At 35.6% G+C, this 27780-nt stretch overlaps 1 protein-coding gene across 5 annotated transcripts in view; it reads right to left on the reverse strand.

The window, feature by feature from the left end:
* Window positions 1–447: 447 nt before the first annotated feature.
* The window catches only part of FIG4 (polyphosphoinositide phosphatase FIG4), a 201367-nt gene continuing 174034 nt past the window's right edge, over window positions 448–27780 (reverse strand). For all 5 annotated transcript variants that reach the window (XM_089104442.1, XM_089104438.1, XM_089104439.1 and 2 more), the window contains exons 11-17: window positions 26426–26651; window positions 24843–24960; window positions 18655–18864; window positions 12497–12658; window positions 10650–10826; window positions 8483–8606; window positions 448–1213 (exon numbers count right to left, since the gene is read on the reverse strand). In XM_089104442.1, coding sequence (XP_088960568.1) covers window positions 1016–1213; window positions 8483–8606; window positions 10650–10826; window positions 12497–12658; window positions 18655–18864; window positions 24843–24960; window positions 26426–26651 — 1215 coding nt within the window. In that variant the 3' untranslated portion in view covers window positions 448–1015. The remainder of the gene's footprint in view (window positions 1214–8482; window positions 8607–10649; window positions 10827–12496; window positions 12659–18654; window positions 18865–24842; window positions 24961–26425; window positions 26652–27780) is intronic.

Raw genomic sequence — 27780 nt, forward strand, 5'->3', positions numbered from 1 at the left:
ACTCTCCTTTTGAGCCCACCCCCCCGCTAAGATTTTCACCGTATTGAGCTATACTGAATTGATCATTTTAGATGAGTGAAATATATTTAAAGCAAAAATATTTATTGATTTAAACTGAAAGTTTTAAAAGATCAAGGGGAACATCTATATATAATTCGAATACAATATTTGTGATAGTCTTCAGTATTTTTAAATTATGTTTTTAGGCAGCTGTTATCATTGCTTTTTTCCCAGTTTTTTTTCAGGCTTCTGTTTTATTGTACTGGTTGTAAACGCTTATATTACTGATATTCCAAATATTCTTACTACGGAAAAAAGTAATACTTTTTTTAGTCCCCCAAATTATTTGCAGCAAAAGTTTGGATTTCTCGATCACTATATGTTTTATTGAAAAATTATGAGGAATAAAAATTAAGAAGATAAAATGAACCTGATAGCCCATTTGAATTCAACGCCAGAATTTACGATAAGAAAACACTCAAAATAATCTCCTAAAATTTTCACACAAGATACTGTTATCATAATCTTATTGGATGGCTAATAATTTCAACTTTAAAGAAGATATTCCAAGCCCAAGCATAAAATTAGAAAAACCCTTCTCCCTATTTGCAGCGAAAAATATGCTTGTATTTTCTTATAATACCCGCCTGATCATGGCCAAAGTCTATACTATAACTTCGTTTGATTCAACACAGGCTGCCAACGAAATCGATAACGAACGTTTAATTCACAAGTCTTACTGTCGACTGTAGGCCACTAGGGGAAATAAATTGAACCCCCTGCTTTTGATGTAAATTTTGAAAAAGCCATCACTCTGCAATACTTAGTCGAGTTCGGAAGCACTACTTGTTATCTTAAATTACTTACATTGTAACCTATATGGACAAATTTGAACCATTTCTCTAGCTTTTAGGTCTAATAAAAACATATCGATGGTTCAACATTTCTATAGGTTGTATATGTCAATTTGTATAAGTTCGACTAGATTTAACAATCTGTTTAAATCAAACATGGCTTAAGAATAACCTCCTACAAGCTTGAGCACTTCTCTGTTATTCTTGTCATATAGAAGGGAGCTACTTTTACTTTTTTTGACATAGTCTTTGTATATGGCCATGCTTTTAGAGTTGGGTTTAGATGGTCCATAAAGACCAACATTTATGTGCTTCTTATAAGTGTCTTGGGATTCTCGAGCCACAGTTGGAGTCAAAACCTGAAAATGAAAAAATTAATAAGCCTATATTATATACACTACATATTCTTTTGCATTGAAAAAAGTAAACTAGGCTGTGTTGGCTTCGTTTCTAAGTTTTTGTTCTTTATTCGGCAACATTTTTGAGAACACGGTGGTTGGACAAAGAGGCACCAGTTAGAACATTAATCTCAAAAAGTTTGAGCAAACTAGCCCTCTTCAACTTCTTTCAATTATACGCTCCATTTCATATGGCCAAAAGAATAAAATTAAATGTACAACAAATCATTCTGTGCTAAGAATCAGAACCAGTTTAATGAAAACAGCTGTCATAGACACATTAATAAAAAGGCACTAACAGACACTGTTTTTTACATGAAAAACACTTCACTACATGTTATTAAAAGCACTTGTAAGGAAAGGAACAAAGGAGTTACTGAGTCTGTTTGTGCGGCACGAGACGGGCATAAGCTTGCTCTTGCTTCTGGTATTAGCGCGGACAGGCATTTCAGGTGGTAATATCGTCTGATGTACAGGACTAGACAATAAAAACTGGCCAAAACAAATCATCAGCTGAAAACGGCAATCCCGAAGGCTTGGTATTTCAAGTGACTTCAGAGCGGAGCTGTAATCTACATATTTGTCACAAAGAATTACTTTTACAGCTCGTTTCTAGATACTCTCCAAATCATCACTTAAATAATCTATGTGATGAACTTGAGGGTCCCAGACGTGACACGCATATTCAAGGATGGGTCCAATAAAAGTGAGGTACGCCGTTTTCAGTTGACATATTGAAAAACCTAGGCGCCGCATCGCCACTAGTGTCCGCATAGCATAATGCCCCTTCTTTACCAGCTCCTGTACGTGAATAGAGAACGAACAGTCCACACTAAAGGTGACACCCAAGATAGTCACACATGAAGCAGAAGGGAACAAAGTCGCGGGGCAGGTAAAATCACGTTTAAGTGGGTTAAACCTCAAAAACCTTGGATTTATTCTTGTTAATCTGAAGACTGTTAGCAGTACACTGTGATTTAAACTGATCGAACAAATTTGGGTCAAACTGGGCTATAGCCTGCGAATCCTTTACGTGGTATTTAAGAAGCGCAGACAAGTCATCGACAAATTTAAAGCGATCGTCGAAGCCAGAAAGGACGTAGTTGATAACAGCCAGGAAAAGAAGAGCTGCTAATTTGGTACCTTTTGGGGCGCCACATGTAATTTCCACCCATTCCGATTCAATATCACCAGGAACAAGGGCATACACTTTTTGATACCAGTGAGGTAAGGAATCAACTCCCAAAATAAGGATGTGCTTACGGGCTCTCATTGATTTGAGATTCTGGGCGGCAAGAGGGTGCTTAATCAAATCAAATGCCTTTCGGTAGTCTACCAGAAGCAAATCGACAAAAGACCTTCCTAACTCAAACCATTCAACTACTAGTAACGGTGAAATTTGCGTAAGAAGTTCACGATATATGAAAGATTCTGCAACTTTAGCAAAGTTCGGTGTGATCGAAAAAGGTCTTAACTGATCAAATGTCTTAGGTCCTTTAACTTTGGGTTTTACGCGAACATAGGCTCACTTCCAAGCATCGAGAAAGGTTTGTTCACTGAATCACTGATTGATGATCGATGCCAATGGCTGGGCTAAAAACAAGGCATATTCGCAAATAAGTTATGACCGGCAACTCACCAGGGTAGGAAGAACAGTTCGGTTTTAGTTTTTTAAGTTCTTTAAAAGCAGCAAATTCGGTAACTGTTTTATTTCGTCAGTTTGACAATCGACTAAGAGATCAAAGTAATTCGGCCTCCGTAATTGAGGGGTAGGTGGTACAAATGCCAGCAAGGAACTTGTTCACGTCTGAATCGCTCGTAATCCCTCAACTTACCAGCCATCTGTTTCACTTTGGAATGCCACTTCCGACTGCTACTTTGGAGAAGGGGTACTACCTTTTCCCGAACATAATTTCTTCGCTTGAAGCAATTGACGGCCACGATTTGGTTTCTAAGTTTCACCGCCGCGGCTATTTGTCCGGAACTGTGCAGCCTGCACCTCATTTTGATCATTTGTTTGAGATCGCTTGTGATCCATGGTTTATCGGACTCCCTTACCACTATAACTTTAGCGGAAAAAACTTTTGAAACATCTCTAACAGAAGATAGTTAAACTGCTGAACTTTACTATTCAGGTTTACTACAGAACACAGGTCGTCGAAGCAGTAAGTCCCGATCCACTGACCGAAATCGCAGATTGATTGAGGGTTAAGCGGACGAATAGCCATTTTGGTTTTCTTCGGCTTCTTTTGGTTATTTTTGGCTTGCCAAAGGATTATATAATGATCTGAACTCTGGAGAGGACCTAACGACCGAGGGGAGTAATAATTGTCACTTACGTTTGTAAAAATTAGGTCTAGAGTACTTCCACTCTGGTGCGTAGCAATGGTAACTACCTGCTTCAGATCAAGGACACTAGATACCCATTGTCTGTTTTTCAGGTTAAAATCACCAGCTATTATGAAGCCAGGATAGGCATGGGCACAACGAAGTTTGTCAATGTAGGTCTGTAAGTAGCTGATAAGCTCTTTCCTATTCTTTGCACTCTCTGGGTAATACAGATACAATTATGAAACAGGAGAACTCTTTTGATACTTCGGATGGCTTGCACTCTACCCAGACAACTTCGTGACACGAATTGGTTGGTATATTTAATGGCTTAGACGAAATGTCATAACGAATATAAATACCAATGCCACCACCTTTTCTACTCAAGCCTCTATCACGGCGAGTGTTGAAGTAACTAGTTTAGCCTTTTATTCTACCCATTTCGTCAGTTATATCCTAGCATTCGGTAACTGCGGCAATAGGAACACTCACTTTTCTCAGCAGTATCTCCAACTCGTCAACTTTGTTTCTTAACGATCGGACATTACACAGAATAAAATTCGGAAGCTTTGCCTGAGCTGATAACTGTTCAGGACGTAATAGCGGGGGAAGCTCATCAGAGGAACACAGTAAGATCAGCTGCAGCTGTGATGGAGAAAGAGCGGGATGAATTTCATACTTTTGCAAATATCTTATTTTCACAAGAGTCCTTGGTTCACACATAGCCGTCCTCTGGTCAGAACGACGTTCTTCAGAAATATAAACGGGTATCGCCATCTGTCTGTTTCACCACCCACCTCTCTTTCCACGCCGTGTACGCTTTTTTCGAAGCACCATGAACAGTGAGTCCTCTAATGGCCGTTTAAATAATCCAAAAAGCCAGAGTGGCAAATATAGATGACGCTGTAGTCAGTTGAAGTGAATTAAATCTTCTTAAACAGTCTTTTTTGGTAGGTATAAGTCATTAAGATTTCATTTACAAGGCTATGTGGGCCTTCTTAGACAGTCTTTTTAATCGGTAAAAGTCATTATGATTGTACTTACCTTAGCTAGGTAGGCCAATTCTTTGATCAGACTGAGAAATGTAGGTGTCGTTGTAGTCAGTTGAAGTGAATTAAATCTTCTTAAAAAGTCTTTTTAATAGGTAAAAGTCATTATGATTGCACTTACAAAACTAGGTAGGTCAATTATTTGAAAGAATGCACCATCACAACGAAAATCTGTCGAAAACTCCATACGAACAAGCTAAAGTAAAGTGGCGCAAAAGCAGCTGTAATAGCGCTAGTAGCGCCCTCTATAGCAAAAAAAAGCCTAAGCCTACGTAATTCAAAGAGGCGGTTTTAGGGAGGGTACAGGGGGGGGGACTTTCCCCGAGCGCAGGAATTTTAGGGGCGCAAAATATCAAATAAATAGCCTAACAGTTATAATCATTTTGTAATTTTTGACATTTTATTTTTATTAAAATAAAGTAGAGGCAGTAGTTAACAAATGGGAATAATTAACGAATTATAAATTAATTAATAAAATAAATTAAAAAATGAATAGATAATAATAATTAAAATAATTAATAATGATTAAATATTTAAATAATTTAAATAATAAATTAAAGAATAATTAAAAATAATTATTAATTAATTAGTAAATTGGAAATAACTTAAGGACCAGTCCCATCCAAGGATAAGTCCCAGCTACAAAAGCCAGTCTTACATGATATGCAAAGTGAGTGTGATAGAAGCACCTCGTTCACAAGAAAAGAGCTCAGGGTCACAAAATAGCATTTCGTTCATAGTAAGCTTTTGCTCGTAAAATTATGTTTAAGCAGTTTCTTTGACTAAAAGACATTTATTTTTAAGCCATGAGCAAGCACTAAAAATTTCCAAAAAATCCAGCGTTTTAAGGTGGTCTTCTACCATTTATAAACAAGAATTATTATTTAAAAATCAAATAAATTTCTTCGTAATTTAGAAAAAAAAGGGGTCCTATTTAGCAAAAGAAAGGAACAAGTCTAAGCGCCATATCAACATTGAGGCATCTAGAGGTTATAATAACCAAAAATATTTTTGCTGTTAAAATTAAAGCTGACACCCGTTTGGATTTTCCTCAAGATCTTGGGATCTTAGCCCCGACCTTGCGATCTTGAAAATTACCCTCAAAATATTTTTCATGTATACATATTGTTATTATTCAAATTCTTAGGATTTTTTTCAAACTTAAAAAAAAAAAAAATACAACGTGCTAAAACTAAAAAAAAATAAATATAAACGTGCAATATACTATGACTTATAAATAATGCTGTTTTTATTAGTTTTCTCTAATAATTGATTAAATGACCTAAAATTATGGCCGCCTTCTAAAAAATGGGTTTAAAACAGAAGTTTATTAAATATACTATTCGAAAAGTTTTTTGATACAAGGTACGCTAAGCATGACTGAAAAACTGAAGAGGACTGGTCTAGTTGTTCACCAGTTATTAGTTAGAACTAATGAGTAGTTCAAAACTGAAAAAAATCGATCTACTATTTAAACACAAAGTCTCATTACATTTGCATATAAGGAATAGCAAATTCTAAGCGGCAGCCCTGGTCGAAATATGAATTTTCGAAAATATTTTTATAACTATAAACATGCGGTATTTTATAATTCACAGAAAATACTATTTTTATGGAAGAATTTTCGAAAATTCCTTAATTTTTCTCTAATAGCACCAAAAGAACTATTTTGCTTGAAAGATAAAAAAAAAATTAAACATACAAAATAAAAAAATCCCCCCCCCCTTTTTAAGCAAAAGTTTGCACAAAAGTTAAGAACGATTGACCAAGCAAAAGAACAATAGGGATTTTTGGCAAGTGAATCTTAGGATTCACTCATAAGTGGCAGCTCTGGTTATAATATACATTTTCAAATAGGTTTTCATAATTATAAACATGCAGTATATTATGATTTATAAAAACACAAATTTTCTCCGAAACAAATTTCCCTGTTACTCCCAATAAAATACATATTATTTTTCAATTATTTTCTTTTTTATCCCTACAAAAACAGGAAAAATGGAGAAAGAGAAGATTTCAAATGTTATTATTGCGAAATCCAAGTTACTATCATGCATATATTAAGAAAATAAATGGTGGCTTTCCTTAATTGTTCAGGGACTAATTTAAAAATAATTACTAGCGTAAAAAAAAATCAAAACTTCTGATTCATATTACTATCTTATGTACCTGAGAACTTAAAAGAAGGCAAGAATTTGGAAGTAAATGTTTGGACTGTACACTCAAAAAAGATAGAAAACGGGGTCAAGTGTCGCATCAAAAAGTCATTTTATCATATTTGGAAGTAAGAGAACTGTTTTGAGTTTTATTGAGTATTAATGTATAACTCTGGAGGTTTTAGTTGCCAGGGTTCTAGTTGCCCTCTGATCACTTTTGACTCTTGAGAAGGGCACTAGAAATTCTGATTTAGAATCAAATAAGCCCCCTCCAAAGTTTATACAAGGATCCCTTCCATAAGAGCCTTATATGCCCCCAGGGCACATTTTACAACACTTGCCCCTGCATTCTGGGGGGGGGATTGCTTTATTGAGTATTAAGTATTAATGGAGAAAGAGAAGATTTCAAATGTTATTATTGCGAAATCCAAGTTACTATCATGCATGTATTAGAAAATAAATGGTGGCTTTCCTTAATTGTTCAGGGGCTAACTTAAGAATAATTACTAGCGTAAAAAAAAAAAAAAAAAAAAAAAAAAAAAAAAAAAAAAAAAAACACCGAACAGCATTTCGATGATCTTGCATCAACTGGAAAAATTTCCAAAATTCCCAATTTTTTCTATAGCCAACAAACGAACTATTTTACTAGAAAGAAAAGTTTGAGCGACTGCAATAATTTGAAGAACATGAATACGATTAATTTAGAGCACAGAAACCAAATGAATTCTAAGTGGGAGAAAATAATGAGCTTTTGTAAGCACAAAAAATAAATAAACCATAAGCTTTATGCAGAACCACCAAGAACCAAGGCTAGCACTTAAAGACAAGATTTCCCGCACACTCAACTACTCCAGGTTTTGACGCGTTATTTACTCTCTATGAGGCTTTATATTTTTAGAAGAACAAATAAGTAAATTTACTAACAGGTCAAGGTTTCTATAAGATTTTGAAAATAATTTTTCACTTTCAGGTTTGTTATTACAACATACTAAAATATTGTTTTTTTTACTTTTTTTTTCACTTTCCAATATTTACTTTTTATGGATATAAAGCTATTTTCCTCTATTTTATGGTTACATATGTAACATTCGATTGGTACTGTTCCAGAAATTGGCTGGTTTAAATGTGTTTTCATTACAAATACGTAATATAACGAAAAGAAAACCCCGCTTTAGATACATATGACTGAATTTCTCCATAGATACAAATTATCTGACTTATAAAAAAGGTTGTACGCATCATGATATTTCGGGGATGGGTGGGTAGGAGTAAACTTTTCAAAATTGCAGATAAAGAGTAGGTTAGGATATAGGAATTAGGAGAAAAATCGTAAATTTTATAGGAGAGGTCCGGAGATCATCCACAGTGCATGGCAGATTGCAAGATCCTAAAATATCATTATATATTTGAAAGCTGACACAAAAGCTTACAAGACTGAAAACTTACAGCTTAAAGACTGCAATAAAAACGCAAAGAAAATGACTCACTTTTGAAAACTACAGAAGATTGGAACGATGAATGCAAGATATAGAGCAAAGAACAGAAGAACGAACGGGAAGTGCGTAGTCAAGAACGTGTGCCAAGAATCTTCATGCCAAGATCTGGCCCACTCGGAACAGACCCCCATCAAAATGAATCCACAGGAGCCTATCTTTTGAATCCCTTAAGAATCGTTCAACAAGGATACTAAAACTTACGTGGAATGCAGAATCTCTGGACAAGATCCCCTTTGGAAAAACTTTAGGACATTTTGGCAAACCATCCATTAGATTCTTCGGCGTCGTCTTATGAGGCTTGCAACATTTGGCCATGTCAGTATATCTAAAATAAAAATGACGCTTTTATATATTTTAAGATGCATTGAACCTGGCGATAAGCGACAGCCCTCAAGCCTATAATGTACACTGGCGGCAAAGACAGCTTCATTAATTTATAAGTGCCTGAACAAGGGTTTACCGAAGATTAATGAAATGTAAGATTATCATCTTGCTATTCACACAACATTTACAAGAGACTAGCGCTTTTCTGCAGGTGAATAATTCACTTATATTGGAAGAACAGGAAGATAAGTCTACGAACCAAGGATAGAATATTAGAAGCTACAGTGATGACAGTGGTCAAGTATGGTTCTGAAGCGCGGGGGCTTCGGAAGACGAAGGACTTTCCGTTAGATATTTTCCAGAGGAATTGGCTACAGATTGATTTGGGTAGCTGTCTGACTGATCGTATCTCTAACAGTAAGCTGTACAAAAAATATAGTTCGCTTTCTAGGGCTATAAAGACATAACGACTGAGATGGCTAGGAAAAGTTCTGCGGATGAAGGAAGACAGATTGCTAAATATCGTCCTTGTCGACCAACTATCTAGGGATAAAGGAAAAGCAGGTCGTCCCAAAATGGGGTGAAAGAATCTCGTAAGGAAATATTTAAGGGAAAAGGAGACATTTTGGGAGGGTGTAAAGAGCTTTGAATAGATTGGGATGGAAGAGGAGCATAGGTAGCTGTGTTGCCCTCAGGCATCTTGGTGCTGCAGAGAGTTGTTAGTACTAGCAGTAGTTTATATTCAAGTACTATTTTGAGAATAAGAAATTGCCCCAATTTTGTCCCATTATAATACCGCTTCACCACAACAGAGTTAACTTAGTAAAGAGATAAGTTTCTCCCAGGTATCGTTATTTATTTTTTCCTGGTCTTTTAAGTTAGAGTAGATGATCGTAGGAAGCTGGGGGGAACTTCGATCACAAATTTTAGTTATACTGCCTTTTTAAGGGCCGAATTAGAGAACAAAGTTAAGACAGATGTCCCTTTTACTCCCAGTCAGCTTCTTAAGAAGGCTCGTTGTACCTTTCTATACCCGTGATTATTTTGGAATCACTTTACATGGCATTAAATGATCAGATAGCTGTCTTAAACCAAAACCCAGCAATTAAATACTGCACACATTGTGTTTGATCATGTGCTTGATTCAAAGAATTGAAGGACTTTTTAAGTCTACATAATCCTTGCCCTGTGTAACTGAATGCCTAAAAAATAGCCCTTGGGTACAAGTCTTTCAAACTAACTCCCCCTCCCCTACCAGCTACAAAAATATAGATATATTCGACCCACAATAGTTTAGAAACAATTTAGACACTAATTTTAAATGGTCAATTAACCATCTTTAACCAAAACTTAATAAATACCTAATACCCACATAGTGTTGTATTTCTGCTCAAGTTGGCGTTGAAGAGTTTCTCAAATAGCTAATAAAAAGAATTGTTTGGAACTGCAATAAGGGTTTCAATATAGTAGATTACTTCAAATTTAGAGGAATTTTTTAGTACAATATTAGGAGATTCGAATTTTTATTTTTATTATGTGGAACGGTTCTTTAATCAGAATGATTTTAAGGGTATGTACACTTGGAGCAAAGGTCCGACTGCTCCAAACAAAATGCCCAACAAGTTTGCTGTTGAGAGAACCCCATGAAAGTATGTGGCTAGAATTACACATATATTCAGATTACACTCTGGTAGACGTACATGAACCTGATTTATAAACGCAAATAATGTCTATTTTCATCTAAAGCTACAGTATCATTTCCTCTTTACTGAAAGCAAAAAATACATTAAACAGCTATTTTTCTTTCATTAAAACACGTAAAAATGTCTAAAAACTAATCAAAATCGCAGAAGAAAATTGTTTTCGACATGCCAAACTTACGGATACGCGGTTCCAATGTCAATTAGTGCATTTTGGAAAAGAGGCCTCATTTTAGTTCTCCTCCCCACTTATTTTGCAAATATCAAAATTTTTTATTTGTCCTTGCGAGATCATTATTCATTTGCAATAAAATTTAATAAAAACAAAACATCTTCAAACGTACTTTTTATACATCCCATAGTCCCTTTGTTTAGGCTGATGAAAGTGCGTTGTATATACTTCCTGTGGAGACGTCAGTAGCGTCAAATAGGTAACCTGACTTTCAGCAAATGATAAGTCCGATAGACCATTGTTCTCATTGTCAGATATAGACTCATCAGAGCTTTCGCTTGTATCAGTACTAGAAAATAGAAACTGATTAAGAATAGGATAGACCTTTCTGACGTCGGAAGACGTAACGTAGTGCTATCGGTAAACGCTAACGTTGTGATGCTAAAATTTGAATAGTTCAAGGGCTGGAGAGACATAATTTCTGTGTTTTAAAAGCGTTTGCGCGTGGAGAGAAAACATGATTTTTCTTAAAAAAAAAAAAAAAAAAAAAAAAAAAAAAAAAAAAAAAAAAAAACAGCCCTTCTTCTCAATATTTAGCATGGACACTCAGAAAAGAAAACTGGTTTGGTCAAAACGTTAATTATTATATTAAATGAGATTGCAGATATTTATGTTTCTTCCTTTTTTCTTAGGTGAATTTATTTGCCACGTCCCCTTTTGCCCTTTTGATTAAATATGACATTCTAACAATTTGACCAAGTGATGCGAAAATGCTCTCAAACGGCACACAATGAAAATTCCCAAACATTTGCCAGTCCTGGCCAGAAAGCTGGTCTCTATCCCCAAATCTTACTGGGACTAAAAGGAATATTCTGGAGATGTGGGAACACTTTCAAAAGCCATATCAGTTCGGACAAGATCTTATTGTAATTAATCGCATAAGCTTTTTATGGTTAATCAAAAATAAGTGAAAGTTTCTAACACAATATTATCTACTTTTAATTTTTTTTTCTTTTATCTGTTTTCCTTTTATTTTTACCCCCCCCCCCCAAGTACAATTGCTTGCAACCAGGGTGACCGGGGCAAGCCACCCCAGGCTCCGTGGTTGGAGGGATGTTGGGTGGATGCCGTGGATACCGTAATTAGTTTTGCCCCGGGTACCACCAACCCTGAGAACGGCCCTGCTTGAAATCTCTCCATCACACAAGAATACCAATTTCGTCAAAAAGAGATCTTCTAAGAAGCAAACAACTTTTTTCCCGACGTTAATGCCTTAAAGTAGTTTTTTTTCTTTTTTTTCTGAGACCACACACTGCCTTCCTATGAATTTTTTTTTTAAGTCCACACTGCCTTTCTATGACGAACATTTTTTCTAAGATCACTCTGCCTTTCTATGACGAACTTTTTTCAAAAGAATTTCTCCCACACTTTTGACATTAAATTGGTTATATTTATATCATTTAACGATTTATATTTGTTATTCATACTATCCATAATATTCACGTAATATTTACGTCTTTATTACAATATTTATATTATTCATAGTAAGGTATATAATTAGCAAATTAGACATTTTAAGGTTAATGTTCCCTGTTCAATTTTTGGTATGTTATTTTTTCTACTCTCCTGCTGTTCGAATGTATAAACGACAGTCACCAATTCTGCTATCATCCATAAATAAAATTCAACTTTATCGATCTACCAAAATTAACTTTTGAAATTTAATTTACATTAAATTTTAGATCGAGAACACGTTGAATATAGGCTGAAAATTGATGAAAAATAAGTTTCTATTTTTTAAGCATGTTAAGATAATTGTCCAAGAAAAAGACTAAGCAACATCATAATTATAGCCCTGTGAATGGACAGATCTGAGGCTAATGAATCAAACAATATAAATACCTTATCCTTTCGGGGCAATTTACAACTGCAGACTTTTCGTAAAATCACCTCTTTCAGTGGGAATGTATACCTTAAGTAATAGTCCAGAGAATAGACAGATAAAGCACTCTCCCTTACCTTGGGTTCATTAAGATATTACTGGCAGAGCTTCGACCACTAAGGGATGGATTCTTTGCGTGAATAACTTTTTTCGAAGAATTTAGCGTGTCCCTCCTCTTTCCTGGGCGTATCCTCACTGAAAATGGGCTAAAGTCTGTGGTGAAGTTCGGCATAAAATCCCTATAAGAAAAATTCTGCTTGTATTTTAAACTCCAATAGCGAAATAACAATGCACCGATGGTGCTTCAAAAAAAACAAAAAAAACAACCCTGCAGTGAACTTTGACATTAAATCCCTATAGAGAAGATTGATGCCTCTGTAGTTGTCGCATTCTCATGTATCTCATTTCTTGACGAGTTTGACTATATTTCCTGTTCTTCCTTTCGATATATTGGGAACCTTTCGGTCTGCCAAAGGAGTGAGAAGAAGGATAACCAGATGGCCAAGGTTTGTCTCAGACTGGAATTGATCATTTCCGCTGAAACGCTGTCTGTACCGGGTACCGGGAGCCTTCTTATTTTTCAGTTTTTTAGCACCTGAGAGTATCTTGTCAGCTGTCGGCTTGTCGTCACTTATGCTGCGGTTAGTCTGGTATATCAGACGGAACTACAGGTGCAGGGTGATTAAATAGAGTTTCAAAATAACTAGCCCATCGTTCCTTTTGTTCTTCCAAGACTTTCAGGAGCCTCCCTTCTTCATTCTTTAATGGGTATTCGTGTTAAATTAACTTGGCTACTATTTCCTGGGTAAGGTATTACACAGTTCATGTGTCTCCGCAGCTTGCTGCTTCTTCGGCATGACTAGCCTTTCCAATCATATTAGACCATCTGTCAGACCTGCCACTTTTCTTTACTTTTTATCAGCTTCTTTGTATGCCATGCTTTTGATCGACACTAATTGACCATTTTCCCCAAGAAAGTTTTGCTCCAGTTTATTGCGGCTTACTATGAGATCCCGTGTCTTTGTAGGTATCCACTGTTGCTTAACCAGTTTTCTAAGCCCAAGGGTTTCTTCGGCCGCATCCGTGTAGTTTTCGAGAGAGAGAGAGAGAGAGAGAGAGAGAGAGAGAGAGAGAGAGAGAGAGAGAGAGAGAGAGAGAGAGAGAGAGAGAGAGAGAGAGAGAGAGAGAGAGAGAGAGAGAGAGAGAGAGAGAGAGAGAGAGAGAGAGAGAGAGAGAGAGAGAGAGAGAGAGAGAGAGAGAGAGAGAACGGTTTATTACACAACTTTCGTAAGTCTTAGCTAATTTATATTTGCAAAAATATTACATGTTAAACATATACGTAAAAAAAAAATGGCATAACATTACATGTTAAAAATAGCTAAACATAAACATAGATAAACATAAATAATACAACGTGACATTTTAAACATAGACGTAAAAAATGGCACAAATGAATAACAATATCGGTATGTTCGTGCACGTATAGGTGTCAGTTTGAGTTTTTGTCTGGTTTTTCTGTTTGGTGGGGCATCTGCGGGGAGAATATCACGGTGGGTTGGGTTTGACAGCAATGTTTTCCAAATCCCATGATGAGACTGCTCAGTATTTGCTCAAGGCACTGGATATCAAGTTTATTGAGTTCTTCTCATCCCAATATCACTATATCCCAGGATAATTCTAACTGCCCGCTTCTGCACTGAATCTAGGTCGTTCATTAGGTGAGCAGTATGCAGTACGGAAGGGTACTGCACAGGACATGCATACTCCAAGAATGACCGCACATAGAAAAGGTAGGCACAGAGGAGGTTTTTGACATCGCAACCGAAACGACGCATTTTAGACAAAGTTTGAAGGGAAGTGTTACCCTTCCTAATTGCACTGTCAACATGTACGGCAAAAGAACAGTCTTTGGAGAAAATGACTCCCAGTATTTTCACAAAATTTATACCTGTCTTCATGCTCGCTCAGGATGTAGTTAATCATAGCGAGAAATGTCATGCCTGCAAGTTTGGTGCCATGTGGGGCCTCGCAGGTTATATCACTCCAGTCGGAGTCAGTGCCTTATTCGTGGAGGGCGAATACCTGCTGCTGCCGTCCAGACAGAAAATCCAGTACATTTGTTAGAGTTTGACGCTTGGCTCCCATTCGCTTCATGTTAAGACGTGCATTGACATGAGATAAAAGGTCAAAGACTTTGCGAAAATCGATATGAGCTAGATCAACAAAACAACCCGGGGTCTCTAGTGACTTTAAAATACAGCGAAGATTCTTAATAGGTAGACGGAAGTTCCGCATATAGAGAGTTTTCCGTACTGATATTTGTCTATGGATTTACACACTTGAGCTAAAAGGTAGCGAAGTATGAAAGATTCTGTCACTTTTGCAAAGCACGGGGCTAGGGAGATGGGTCTCAGTCATCACAGCCCTTAGGTGGGTTTACCTTCGGAATGACAGGTATGTGTGCTTTCTATCAAAGCGAAGAAAACACTCCGGACGCAAAGCACTGATTTATCAGAGTGGAAAGGGGTAGGACGAGGAACATAGCAAATTCATGGATAAGTTTTGCAGGGATTTCACCAGGAAAAGGTGCAAATTTTTTGACAGTTTATACCCTTTTTTACTCGTGGGAAAAGAGTTGGGCTCTTTAAATGGCACAGGAGTGCACTTATGACGAAATGCATACATGAACAACGAACTAAAATTTGAAAATTTGAAAAATTGTATGGTCAACATTTATAACAAATTAAACCATAGTATTATATTTAAAGATTATATTTAAAAATTAAACCAAGCAACAAATCAAATTGTTTAAATACTTAAGATAAGATTCACTTATAATACATTTAACATGCAAATCCTCCCAAAAGATACTGTATCTCTAAAGAAGGGGGAAAGACAGACGAGTCAATAAAACACTATAAACACAAAATCAGAAAGAGAGATAGAGAAAGATTAAAGACAGAATTTTTTTCAGCAAGTTAAATGGGTGCAACAGCTCTTAGGCAAAATGTTCCATTCAATGACTTACCTTTACAGGATGGAAGTCTAGCCTTACAGATGAAGTAAAAGGAACTTGAATACGATTTGTATTAAGAATATGGTAACTGCTTTATTAGTGCTAAAAGATGGCGGATATCTAAAGGGCTCAGGGATTTTACCATAGAGCTCAGAAAAAGCAAACAAGCACTTAAAAGAACATAAAGTGATAGCTGCTGAAAGACTAGTTTTCTGATTGAGATTTTAAATTAAATACCCCTATTGGCAAAACTTGCCCACGGGTGCGACGAATGTCCAGCCCAGTAGCCTAGTAAAGTACTATCTGAGTGGTGATTGGTTAGAAAAATTAGAACTAGCAAATAAGCAAAAAGGCTTATTGAACAAATTTTGGACAGATGGAATAAAAAGCATTTCAGTTTTAGAAAATATTTTTACCCAGGAATACCCAGATTTTTACCGAAGTCTTCTTACCCAGCAATATTGTTATGATGGATTACACTAAAATTTAAGATTTTAAAAATTTAAAAACTGTGAATTTTTATAATAAATTAAATAATAATAAATAAGACTAATAAATTAAACTAAGAAATAATAGAATTATTTAGATACATTAAATGCCTTTGGAGGACAACTCGCAACCGTGGTAAGTTGACTGTCATACCCAACAGGGTGGCCAAGTACTAGGTGAGTAGTAATCGTTGTTGAGAAGAATAGGAAGAAGACAATCGCAAACAGGCGGTTTCGCTATCATTGAAAAAACTGGCTAGATTTTGGCAAAAATGGTTTCTAAGGAAAATCACATATTTTAACAAATTTCTTTTTTATAGTTCTTCTTAAAAAAGTTCAAAGATATGTTTTTATAGGGCCAGTTTTTCTCACCATTTTTTACATAAGAAATATAGTTGCTTTATTTGCTCGATTTTTGAGTAGAATTTTTTTTCAGTCTATTAGTTGTTATCCTCTTGTGTGTGGATTTATCTCTATTTCTAGAAACAGTCTTAAAAAAATATCTTCATCTGTTTTGAAATACTACAAGAAGATTTCATTATTCCTAAATAGTATGTAATATATTACTGAATTTAAAAGTCACTCAACTTTATCTTAAATGATAAGTAAAAAAGGCCACAGGTTGTTAATAACATTTCCTTTAAATCTTAATTATACCCACAAAACATACTTAACTTATTGTAGGCCTAAAAGCAGTATTCGAATGTATTTTCAAACTTATACTGTAATACAAATAACCATTTATTATAATTATTAAATCAATAATGATCAGATAATTATGTTAATTGTTTCATAGTTTTATCATATACTTAATTATTTTTTAGTTAAAATTATTTTGTTCTAAATGTTTTGTTGCAATATGAATGCACAGTCAAAAGCGCACAGTGTCACAATTTATTTCTGAATAGAGAACCAGAGAAATGTTTTAGTGGGAAAGGCGATGGTAGGGGAAGTCTTCAGCTTAAATAATGCGTTTCGGGCATAAAATATACAAGTCCTGACCTATTCCAGCAGTGAGGTATGATTTTTAAATATGTTTCATACAAGACATTTCATATTAGGCGGATACGAAACAATCTTACCTTATTAATTGAGCCATTCTGCAAACATAAGGAGCGACCATAACGGTAAGCTTAGCCATTTAGTCAATGAAATAACCGTTATATAACCATTTGTAACGTTTATGTTATTTTATACGGTCAGTTGATAATGTTACGTTTGACTTCCTATCATACCCTCCTGTTATAACCTTAATGGAATAAATTATAATATTTCAAATATTGTAAAACAAGCAAAAGCATCACTTTCCTTGCTTAAACTACCTTATAAATTTAACTGTCCATCGTTTCCAATACCCGCACTGAGGACATTTCCCTTGATTTTCAAAACCCCACAAGACCCCGTCTCTCCTGCTTAGTCTCCTTAGCAGTCCCAACTTTCACACTAATCTATGCTGTTACCGTGAGGTTCTGAAGAAGTTCCATGCCCTTTATCATAAATCACCAAAAAAACTTTGTATTTGTCCTGAATCAAATACGGCTGCTTTGTTTCTTTTTTGGTTTTTATTTTGGCACAATAATTATTGCCACCTTTTATACTGACGTTTTCTTTTCTTTATTGCTGCTTTGTGACAGATTTTTAACCCTGGGTTTATTTTTTTTTTAAGTTGCTACACTCTCTATTCTAGTTTTTGGCAAAACCCCTTTTTTCAGTTATCAACTGTTCCTCTTATATCAGATCTTTGACCTGCATTATGATTGTTTTTATCAAGAAAGCATTATCTATTCATCTATCTATATCTTTCATTTTTTTGCCATTAATTACTATTGTGTTGGCGAGTTTCATCGCTTATCATATATATCATATATATTATTATCTTATCACATCATATTATATATATCGCTTATCATTTCATCGCTTATCATATAGCTCAGGCGAGTTTCATCGAGTTTCATCTTTATCGTAGATCACTTTAATAATTCTTTTTATTTCTCCTGAACCAAATAAAGCTGCTTCATCTATTTGTTGGTTCACATAATGTCACAGTGATTATTGTCACCTTTTATATTGACGTTTTCTTTTCTTTTTTGCTGCTTTATAACAGATTTTTAGCCCTGGGTTTATTTTTATTTTTCTTAAGTATTTTTATTTAAGTTTAGAGTTACACTCTCTATTTGAGTTTTTGGCAATAGCCTTTTTTCAGTTATCAATTCTTCCTCTTATATTCGATCTTTGACCTACATTATGATTGTGATTCTGTTTAGAATTTGACACTGTTTGACTTGAATTTTTCTTGAAGCTTGAGATAGTCATTTATCAATGAAGTATTATCTATCCATCTATCCATTTCTTTAATTTTTTTGGCCATTAATTGTCTAATGTTCACTTTACTAATTTTGGACCCATTATCCTTATGTGTTATATTTTACTAGTTTGTTTTAATTTTTAGCAACCATTTTCAATTACTAGCTTTCTTTTAATAAATTTTAACTTTATCTATGGTTTTGGTGGTTTCTGTTTTTTTTTCTCTTTTACTTAACATAATAAGTGAATTCCCCTCTCCTAGAGCTTTTGATAGTCTTTTGAAAATAAGTATTAGTTTACCTACATCTTATCCTAGTATTCAAAAAGACAGAGATCATTTACTAATAAGGGGAAATCAATCCAAAGGAGGTTTTATTCGGGATTTTCCCCTCCTCCCTCAATTTAGGAATGAGTGCAATAATCTTACCTCACTGAATGAGCCATTGTGAAAACATAGGTGTCAGTCATAACGGTTAGTTCAAATGGCCGATAATACTCATAATAGGAATCAATTCTTTGGTCATGTTTTGTAACAGGAGTGATTTCAGAACAAATCTTTCCGGCCTCAAAGAAGCTGATTGGTAGATATTTGAACGCTTCTGTATCCCACCATCTTGTATATGATTCCCAATTTTTTCTGAAAAAAGACTTTTTATTTTAGATGAAATATCAATGAAATGCTAGATTCAACCTTTTTCATAGAAAAAGAGTGTTGGTTTCCAAGAATAGAGGTGCATCATTGCGAAATTAATGGCACTGCGAATCTTACAAATAAAAAGTGAAACTTAGTTTCACACAACACACAGAAGGAAAAAAAAAGTTGGATTTTTTTTTGCAGATGGATTAGTAAAGCCATCAGGAAATTAATTATATGCCAGTATATTGCTAGCCAGGTAATTAGATAAAAACTATCCGAATGGATAGCTAGCCCAAACAAGTGAAAATTTGACGACAAAATTTGATTTGTTAACAAAAAAGCATGTTAACAATATCAAAAGAATTGGAACAGCCCAACGATAACATCTCTAAAAGATGACACTTTATTGTGGACATCGAAATTCTTCATAGGGGAGGAGCAGCATTTAAAAATTTGCCAAGCGCAGGCAGAGATTTCCATGTTTTCACTGCCTGTATATTTGTGGTCTCAACCCCCCTTCCACTCTTATGGGCAGTTGATCTTTGACCCAGAATGGAGGGAGATGGAGTATGTTTGAAAAAAGCTGAAGACACGATGATAGCTATTTATGAAAAAAATAAACAATTTTAATTCTTTTATAAACCGTAATACTATGACATACATATGATTATTGGTTAAAGACGGCTTAGCAGTGATGCTACTTTTATAAAAGGCATCTCAAAACTGACATTGTAAAAATACAATTTAAACTAACATTGTAAAAATATCAATAATTTTTTTTTCAATAAGTCAAAAACAAAAGTGCCTAAGTCGAAACAGTCCAACAGTCCCAGTCCAAACAATGTCTAACAAAAAGTGTCCAAAGCGAAATTCGGAATCCTCTCCAATTTGTAAATTTTACAGTAACAACACATAAGTTGCAATTCTACAGCATGGACCCAATTAGCTCCAGAATGAGAAGCCTTTTCTAATACTAGTGAATCTAAGAAAAAAAAGGAGATTTTTCAACATCCTATACACTTTTATATCTTTGGAGTGAGGTAGGGGCAATCCTTTGAAGGGTCCCTTTATTCTTCGAAATCCACCCACAGAAGAATTTAGTTAAGCATTGAACAAGTGCTAAATAAATAAATTTGAAGATCAGCATAGAATAGGTAAATAAATAAAATAAATAAATATAGTGCAATATAGGTAAAATAAAGTAAAATAGGGTAATAAAAAGCTCTCTGGGCGATTGATATTCTGAAATGCCCGCGCCAAGTGAATGAAACTTTCTGGAATCAGCTCAAACATCCGTTTCGAAAAATTTCTGAAAAATTCATTAACTAGCTCAACTTTGTTTTTAAGTTATTAAAGGATGTTAGTCAAGAAAACAGCTTTTCATATCATACACTGATACTAGATGGTTGATTGTAGCAGGACATGGCATTTTCCATCTCACCTGGTATCGAATTCATTTCGCGGGACTTCGTCTAACCATAAGCCCCCTTATTGGGATAAATATAAAATGACATTAAAGAAGAATGCATAAATTTTACTTATTTCAAAAGTCTGGGTACTGAATATCTGTTTAACTTGTACATAAATAAACGCCTGATGATTTTAGCGTTAAATTATTGATGGTTGTTTTGGTCACTTGCCGGCCAATTGATGTTTGGGCACTTATTCCACATAAGCTTTCTAAGAATATGATTTCATGCAACTGGCGTTCCGTAATCAAACATAAAGAAGAAAGAAACATATTTTTCCAGAACAACAGTATCAGAATCACTATCAAAGCCAGAATCAGTTAACATTATCAATAGATTATATTGACATTAGCAATAGATTTGAAGCCCTATCAATACCAGAGGAAGCTGAATTGCAAATAGCACGGAAAGCCATGAAGGAATGCTACCATGAAATAGCTAAACCATCCCCGGCCGCCCGTAGGAGCCCTAGAGACCAGTGGTTGTCCGAGAAAACTTGGCAACTAATAGAAGAAAGAAAGAAGACGAGAATGTCTGTCCAAAGATATATGATCTTGGCCCTTTAGCTGACAATAGCCTGAACTAGCATTGATGAATGGCGTTAATTCACTGTAATTAAGGAGGGGGGGGGGCAGAGAAAAGTATTTTTTAGAATCCAGAGGGGAATATTTTCTTGTGTTTTCTGTCAAAATATCCTGAAAAGATGTTTAATGGCTCATTTGAAAAATTTTATTAATTTCATTTTTTTTATCGTCTCGTTTTTCAAAATGAGCAGTAAAAAGCTGTTGAGCAGCAAAGTTCTCAAGAAAAGTACCCGTACTGATAAGCGAAACTTTCTAGTGTAAAGCACTGCAGGCAGAATAAACAAAAAAAAAAGAGGAGACTCAACAACTATTACAGAATTACCCATGATATCACAGGGAAACGACCGTAAAATAGAGACGGCCCTGTCAGAGATCTATCGGGGTTGCTAGTGACAGAACAGAGTGCAGTCAACGAAGTATAGGCTAATCATTTCAAAAGTTTACTGAACAGACCCGCCCCAAAACAGACCCCTAAAATTCCAGAGATTCCCATCTTCCCCCTGAATATCAACATGGATCCGCCTTCTGCCAGTGAGATACGACAAGCAGCAAAGAAACTGAAAAAAGGAAAATCACCAGGACTGAACCGCAGATCAGCAGAGATGATAAAGGCATCAATATCATCATGTATCTTCCTTTGGTCTTTACTCTTCACTCAGATTTGGACAACGGCGAAAGTACCATCAGACTGGAAGTGCAGGACACTCATCAGGATATTCAAAAAAGGAGGCAATACCGAGCCGGGCAACTAACAGGGTATAAGTTTAATGTCAATTTCTGGGAAGATGCTCTCACATACTATCCTACAGAGGATGCGAACACAACTTGATTATCGCCTCCGAGACGAACAGTATGGCTTCCGGCCAAATCGCTCATGTGCGGACCTTATATTCACGCTTAGACTTCTTACAGATGAAAATAGAGAGTGGTGTTCGAAGATTTATATGATCTTTGTGGACTTCGAGAAGGCCTTTGACTCCGTAGATCGTGAAAGCCTATGGAAGATTTTCATCTATTATGGTATATCTGAGAAAATAGTGACGATTATTACCACCATATATGAGGACAGCGAATCTTGCTGCAAGACACCAGAAGGCGAAACTCGTTTTTTCCAGATTTAGTGAGGAGTAAAACAGGGGTGTGTTCTATCACCATTATTTTTGTGACAAATGCTTAATTACATCCTGCGAAACACAGAGACAGGAGGCATCAGATTAAGCCCCGAAGTCCAGGTCATTGATATTGGCTTCGCAGACGACTTTGCAATGCTTGAGTCAAGCAAAAAGCGGCTTCAAGAACTACTAGACAGGGTAAAATTAAAGGAAAGTCATCTTGGCCTACGTGTAAAATGCTGAGAAAATGCTCTCCATTAAATGTGGCGAAGATGTTGAACAAGTTGTCCAGTTCAAATATATATGAAGTATCATCGAGAACACTGGCTTGACAGTGAAAGAAATACTCACCAGAATAGGACAGGTCATTGGCACCTTCAAAAAACTACGTCAAGTATGGAGATCTAAGAGATTTTCTCTACGCCTTTTCAACAGCGAGATTATGCCAATACTACTCTACGCAGCAGAAACATGGCACCTGAATCAAGAACAAGGGAGAAGTTCTTAGCTTTTGAAAACTCGTGTCCTCGTAGAATATTGAACATCCACTGGTCAAAGAAGATGAATAACCAGTCTGTCCGTTAAATGACGAAGCCAATCTAATAACAAAAACACAACCTCGACATCATCAGAGTCAGAAGGTGGAGATATTTGGGCCAAGTCTTACGTATGCACGATCATAGACACCCAAAAGCCGCTTTACACTGGTAACCAACAAAAATTCGTAGCCAGGGAAGACCCAGAAACACACTGCGCCGGACCTACCAGAGGGATCTACGCAACCTACACACCAATGTCCTACCAGAATGGGATATCATCACTGCAGCAGCACACCTGAGGGAAGATTAGCGGCTCCTTATTGATGCAGATAATTTCTTAAACCACATTGGCCTGACATCACATAACATCACTTATTGATGCCCTGGGTGCCTTAGGAGGCACAGGCGGAATTAAAGTCTATAGTAAGAGAATATTTTAATCAGATGTTCACTGGCCCTCTTCAGGGTCGTGCATCATTGATGAAATGATGAAGGACAGCTGAAGGAAACTGAACTGAAGACAGCTGCAACTTTCAGCATTAATAAGAGCTCACATATCAGACACGTTGTTCATGTCGGTACACTTTAATTCTAAAGGCATCTGAGGTTTGATCAGAGGGATGGAGGGTAAAAATTTCCCAAAGAAGTGCGTTTCATGGAAATAAATTCTTAGTTTCTTTATGGGGTCCTTCACTTTGACTACAAGAATAATTCAAAGCATTTACTTTCAAATGTTCTAGTGCTTTGTGCTAGTAATTTCAATCACTATCCACAATTTCTCTCTCTCTTTTTTCTTTTACTCTCCTTAATTTCCTTTCTATCGCACCATTCTAAAAACAATTCAGTTTAGTTTTTTGTTTCTTTTAATCTAGAAGGAAAGTAAGCTATGGAATAAATTGCTTGCCTAGCAATTTTCTCTCTTGAAAATTATTGTTTGATTTTCGAATCTTCCACGGGAAACAAATTTTTCTTAGTATATTGTTAATCTTTCTGCTCACCTTTTAAATTCATTTTTTCGTAGTAAGGTGATTTTTGCACGTTTAATCAAACGTGGGATGCTACCTCGAGAGATGTTCCAAGAGTTTTTCCAGGGTAAAATTACTCAATGGTATTATATCGGCCAATCATGGCCAAAACCTTGATATTGTTTAAACTTCTACTCATCAGGAATCGGATACTATGTCAAGGACTACTCCAAGATTGGTCCCAAAGTAAAATACCTCACATATGTCCTACTGACCAATCAAATCAAAAAACATGATATTTTATAAGCTTCTGAACATCAAGAATTGGATGCTGCTTCAAAGTTGGCTGCTAGATTGAATCAGGGTTGAATTACTCAGCTGTATTTCACTGCCTAATTCACAGCAAAACACTTCATACATGAGCTTCGGAACGTGGTGGTCAAGCAGCCAAAATCACTTCAGCTTCGGAGCTCACTCCAGATTTGGGAGCTGACTTGAGTGTAAACCTCAGTCAACTCGTCAAAAAGTGGAAGCTTCGGAAGCTGTCATCCCACCATTGGAACCTGAATTTAGCTTGAACAGTCTTTGAAATAAAACAGAGCAAAGACAAGCGCAGTAAAGTTTAAAGTAATCCGTTTACTTTTGTTTAAGCCCCCTCCCTCCGAAGACAAAAAGTATACACAAAATAAGAAAAAATGAGCGTTTAGAAACAAATATGAAAGTTTATTCCGGAAAAGATACTACTTTCCAACCTTCCCTCAACCCATGCCAAAAAGTTCAGCTGAATTTTTGACAGGTCTAGACTTAGTCCAATGAGTGACAGAACGAGCAAGTTTTAAGCTTGGTCTTCCCCACATTGTGTGTATCACGTTCAGGCTTTTGATTTATTTCTTTTAATTCAGTATTCTTTTTACTTTCTCTTTTGTTTTAATTCCTGATTTCCCTACATCATTTGCAGTGAAGACCCTTTGGTGAATACGAAATAAGGGCGGGATTTCCGTAGTATTTTTCTTCAGTGATATTCATTGGCATAAGTGCACTATATTTTTGTGTTGTTTTTAAAAATTGATTTTAAGCTTTATTTTATTTTAAAGTTTTATATATTTACTTTGTTTTATTCCTTTTAAGCCTCTTTTTTAGTTTCTTGTTATTTTCATTTATGCGTTTATTCTTCATTTGCATTTGGAACACCTAGTTGGCTATACAGGCAAACTATCCGTGGCATATTTTCTGCTGTGAATTTCACTGGGCTTAGACCCATTTTCCTAATTCTTATTGTTATTTTTCTATGCAAAAAAAATAAGCTTACCTTTCTCCTTTATTATGATGTAGATAATAGTCAGTGATAGTTTCCCATATAGGTTGCCTTGAAGGTGATGGAACAAAGATCCCAAGAAACAAATTAATAGCATTCTGCTTATCTGAATCTAAAACGAAATAATGATAGTGTACAGACCTAAAAAGAGTGAATAAAATAAGTAAAAGTAGGTACGATATGGTGCCAAACCCCACATCCTTTTTACGTTTAACACCTTTGATGAAAACACATACAATTTTAGTTCCTTATCCTATGAAGCAAAACTGTCTCTGGAGAAGTTTAGTTTTTTTGCAGTCTATATAGACTCACACAAGCATCCATATGCCACCAGGGTGTCACCTGTCATTCATATGCACCACCTGCTCTTCAAATAGTTACAAAGATCAGTGACTAGTAAATATACTAATTGTTGGCTTCATGCCAAAAAAGGTTGATTATAAGATCCATAGCAAAGAATATGGAAAACTTGCAAGAGTGAAAACTGGAAGACGGAAACTTCGGAAGAAGGAGAAGGTTTCATCAGATATTTTTTCAGAGAAATTGTCTACAGACAGTTTTGGGTACCCGTTGGACTAACCGTATTTCTAACAGGAAGCTGTACAAAAAATGTCGTTATATCCCACTTTCTAGGGCTATAATGAAAGAAAGGTGGAGATGGCTAAAACACATTTTGCGGATAAAAGACGACGTATTGTCAAAGATCACCCTTTTCGTCTATTTCTATAGCGGCAAACAAAAAAACAGGTCGGTCACAGTTAAGGGGGGAGGCAGTGGTATGAATAGATTTAAAGGAAATTGGAGCTTCTTGGGAGGGGTTAAGAGGGAAGCTCTATTGGGTGGGAGGATGAGTGCGCGCAGCTATGTTGGGCTAAAGCGGCGCAGTGCTGCTGTGATTTGTCAGTAGTAGTTTGCTCTCTCACCAGTTTCACATCATCTTTGGCCTCTAGCTCTGTAGAAAGAAGGTTGTCTTTTATTTCTCACACACAAAAAAAAAGTCTCTGAGACATATCTACCCTGTTGAATACTTCTATTTAAACACACTTCTTCCAACTTTATATCATTCTTCTGTTCCTACTACACAAGTTCGACTCAAATCAGTTTTATTCATTTTTGCTCATTAAATTTTCAATCAGTTTTATTTAATCCCTTTTATTATTTTTCAAAGTTTTTTTTTTTTGTAAAACTTAGTAAAAAACTTCATCGCTGTTTGCAAGAATCGAAGGAAAACGTTGAAGGTATTTAACTTAAATGTCTTACATGGAAATGCGAAACTTGTGTATAAACACACAAAACAATATGTTTAAAATACAAAATATCGCTGGCTAAACATACCTATGGACAGGCACATTCACATGAATGTTACTTCAAGACGTTAAATTATCAAATCAAACATCACAAAGAACATTCAAATTATGTGAAAAATATAATAAAATAGAGACTATAATAAAACAAACAAATATATTAAATTTTCACATTCATACTTCAGTAGAAACACGGATCCAAGATAACATTCCCCCCCCCCTTCTGTGCCTATCCATGAATGGAATCAAACACTAACAATGGAAATATCTAACCTGAAAATGTGTTGGCATAGTAGCGACTCAGAGTTTGCATAATATCATTGCCCTGGGAGGTCCACGGTGCTGTTTTCCTGTATGTTTGAATTCGATGGACCATTTGTGATCCTCCGTATTGGAGAGCCAAGGTGTCACCATGATCTTCATATAATTCTTCAAGCATGCGCACACAGTCTGAGTCAAAATCTAAGTAAGGCTCAGTCAGAACGCCCAAAGCAACGAACTAAAAAAGAAAAAGACATTCTTATAGCAAAAAATTCAATACTCAAAACACTACGACATAACTTTTGCTTTATATCAATGGAGAGGTAGACCTTGATTTTAGAAATAGCCCAGATAAACCACCATTCCATTTTTTAAACAAAAAGATAGGTAGTTGGATATCTGTTAATTCGAACAATACAATTTGATATCGTAAACATGTACACCGATTGAAAAGCCCTGTCAATGTTTCCCGCTCAGAATCGTTGTAAGCTGAAAATAGGAACTATCGAGCAACATTTTCAGAACTGAAGGCACCTATTTAGGTGACAATTGTGATTGTGAATTTCCTATTTCTGAAAATACCTTGGAATTTCAACCATTTTCAGCGGGAAACTTGGACAGAGTCTGAGACAGAATCCAGCGTCTGAACGCCCACTTACCCTCCTGCATGTCGGACAGTATTTAGAATTTTGTTTTCATCAGTTTTTATCATTTAAATTAAAGACTAAATTTTAGGGGTTTGATTTTACCATGCGTCAACATTATCTGCTATAATTATATTTATATATATTACCGTGAATGTCCGAAATCTGGTTAATGTCAACATTCACCGGTGAATGTCCGAAATTCCTTTTTCTCTGCTTGGATTCAATTAGCTTTGTGAGTCAAATTTTGCAGTCTCATGCAAGCTATGATGGTAAAAGTTATAGTTAGGTTAGATTATGTTAGTTTAGGTTAGATTAGGTTATATTTGCTTATAAATATCAGAAATAGGTTAAAACCCTAAGCTAACCTAACCAAACCTAATTCAACCTAACCTGTCATCATCAAACCTTGCATTAAATTGGAAATGCTGACTGGCAACGTTAACTAAATTCAAGGAGGAAAAAAAAGTATTTCGGACATTCACCGTTGAATGTCGATATTCACGAATATCGAACATTCACGGTAACATATTAAAATACATATTAATAGTTGTGTAAGTTTCCAGAAATGAAAAAAAATCATTATTTGTAGCCTAAATTTAGGAAAAGCAAGCTACTATCTATCATCAGCTTATCTTACGAATTACATAAGACATATTTCAGATTTGAGGGATTAAATACTTTTTTTTAAATTGAAGTAACGAGCAACAAAACTTAGTAAAT

The sequence above is a fragment of the Artemia sp. Qi Xiang Cuo genome, chromosome 18, assembly GCF_049724085.1.
Source record: "Artemia sp. Qi Xiang Cuo chromosome 18, ASM4972408v1, whole genome shotgun sequence".
NCBI lineage: Eukaryota > Metazoa > Arthropoda > Branchiopoda > Anostraca > Artemiidae > Artemia > Artemia sp. Qi Xiang Cuo.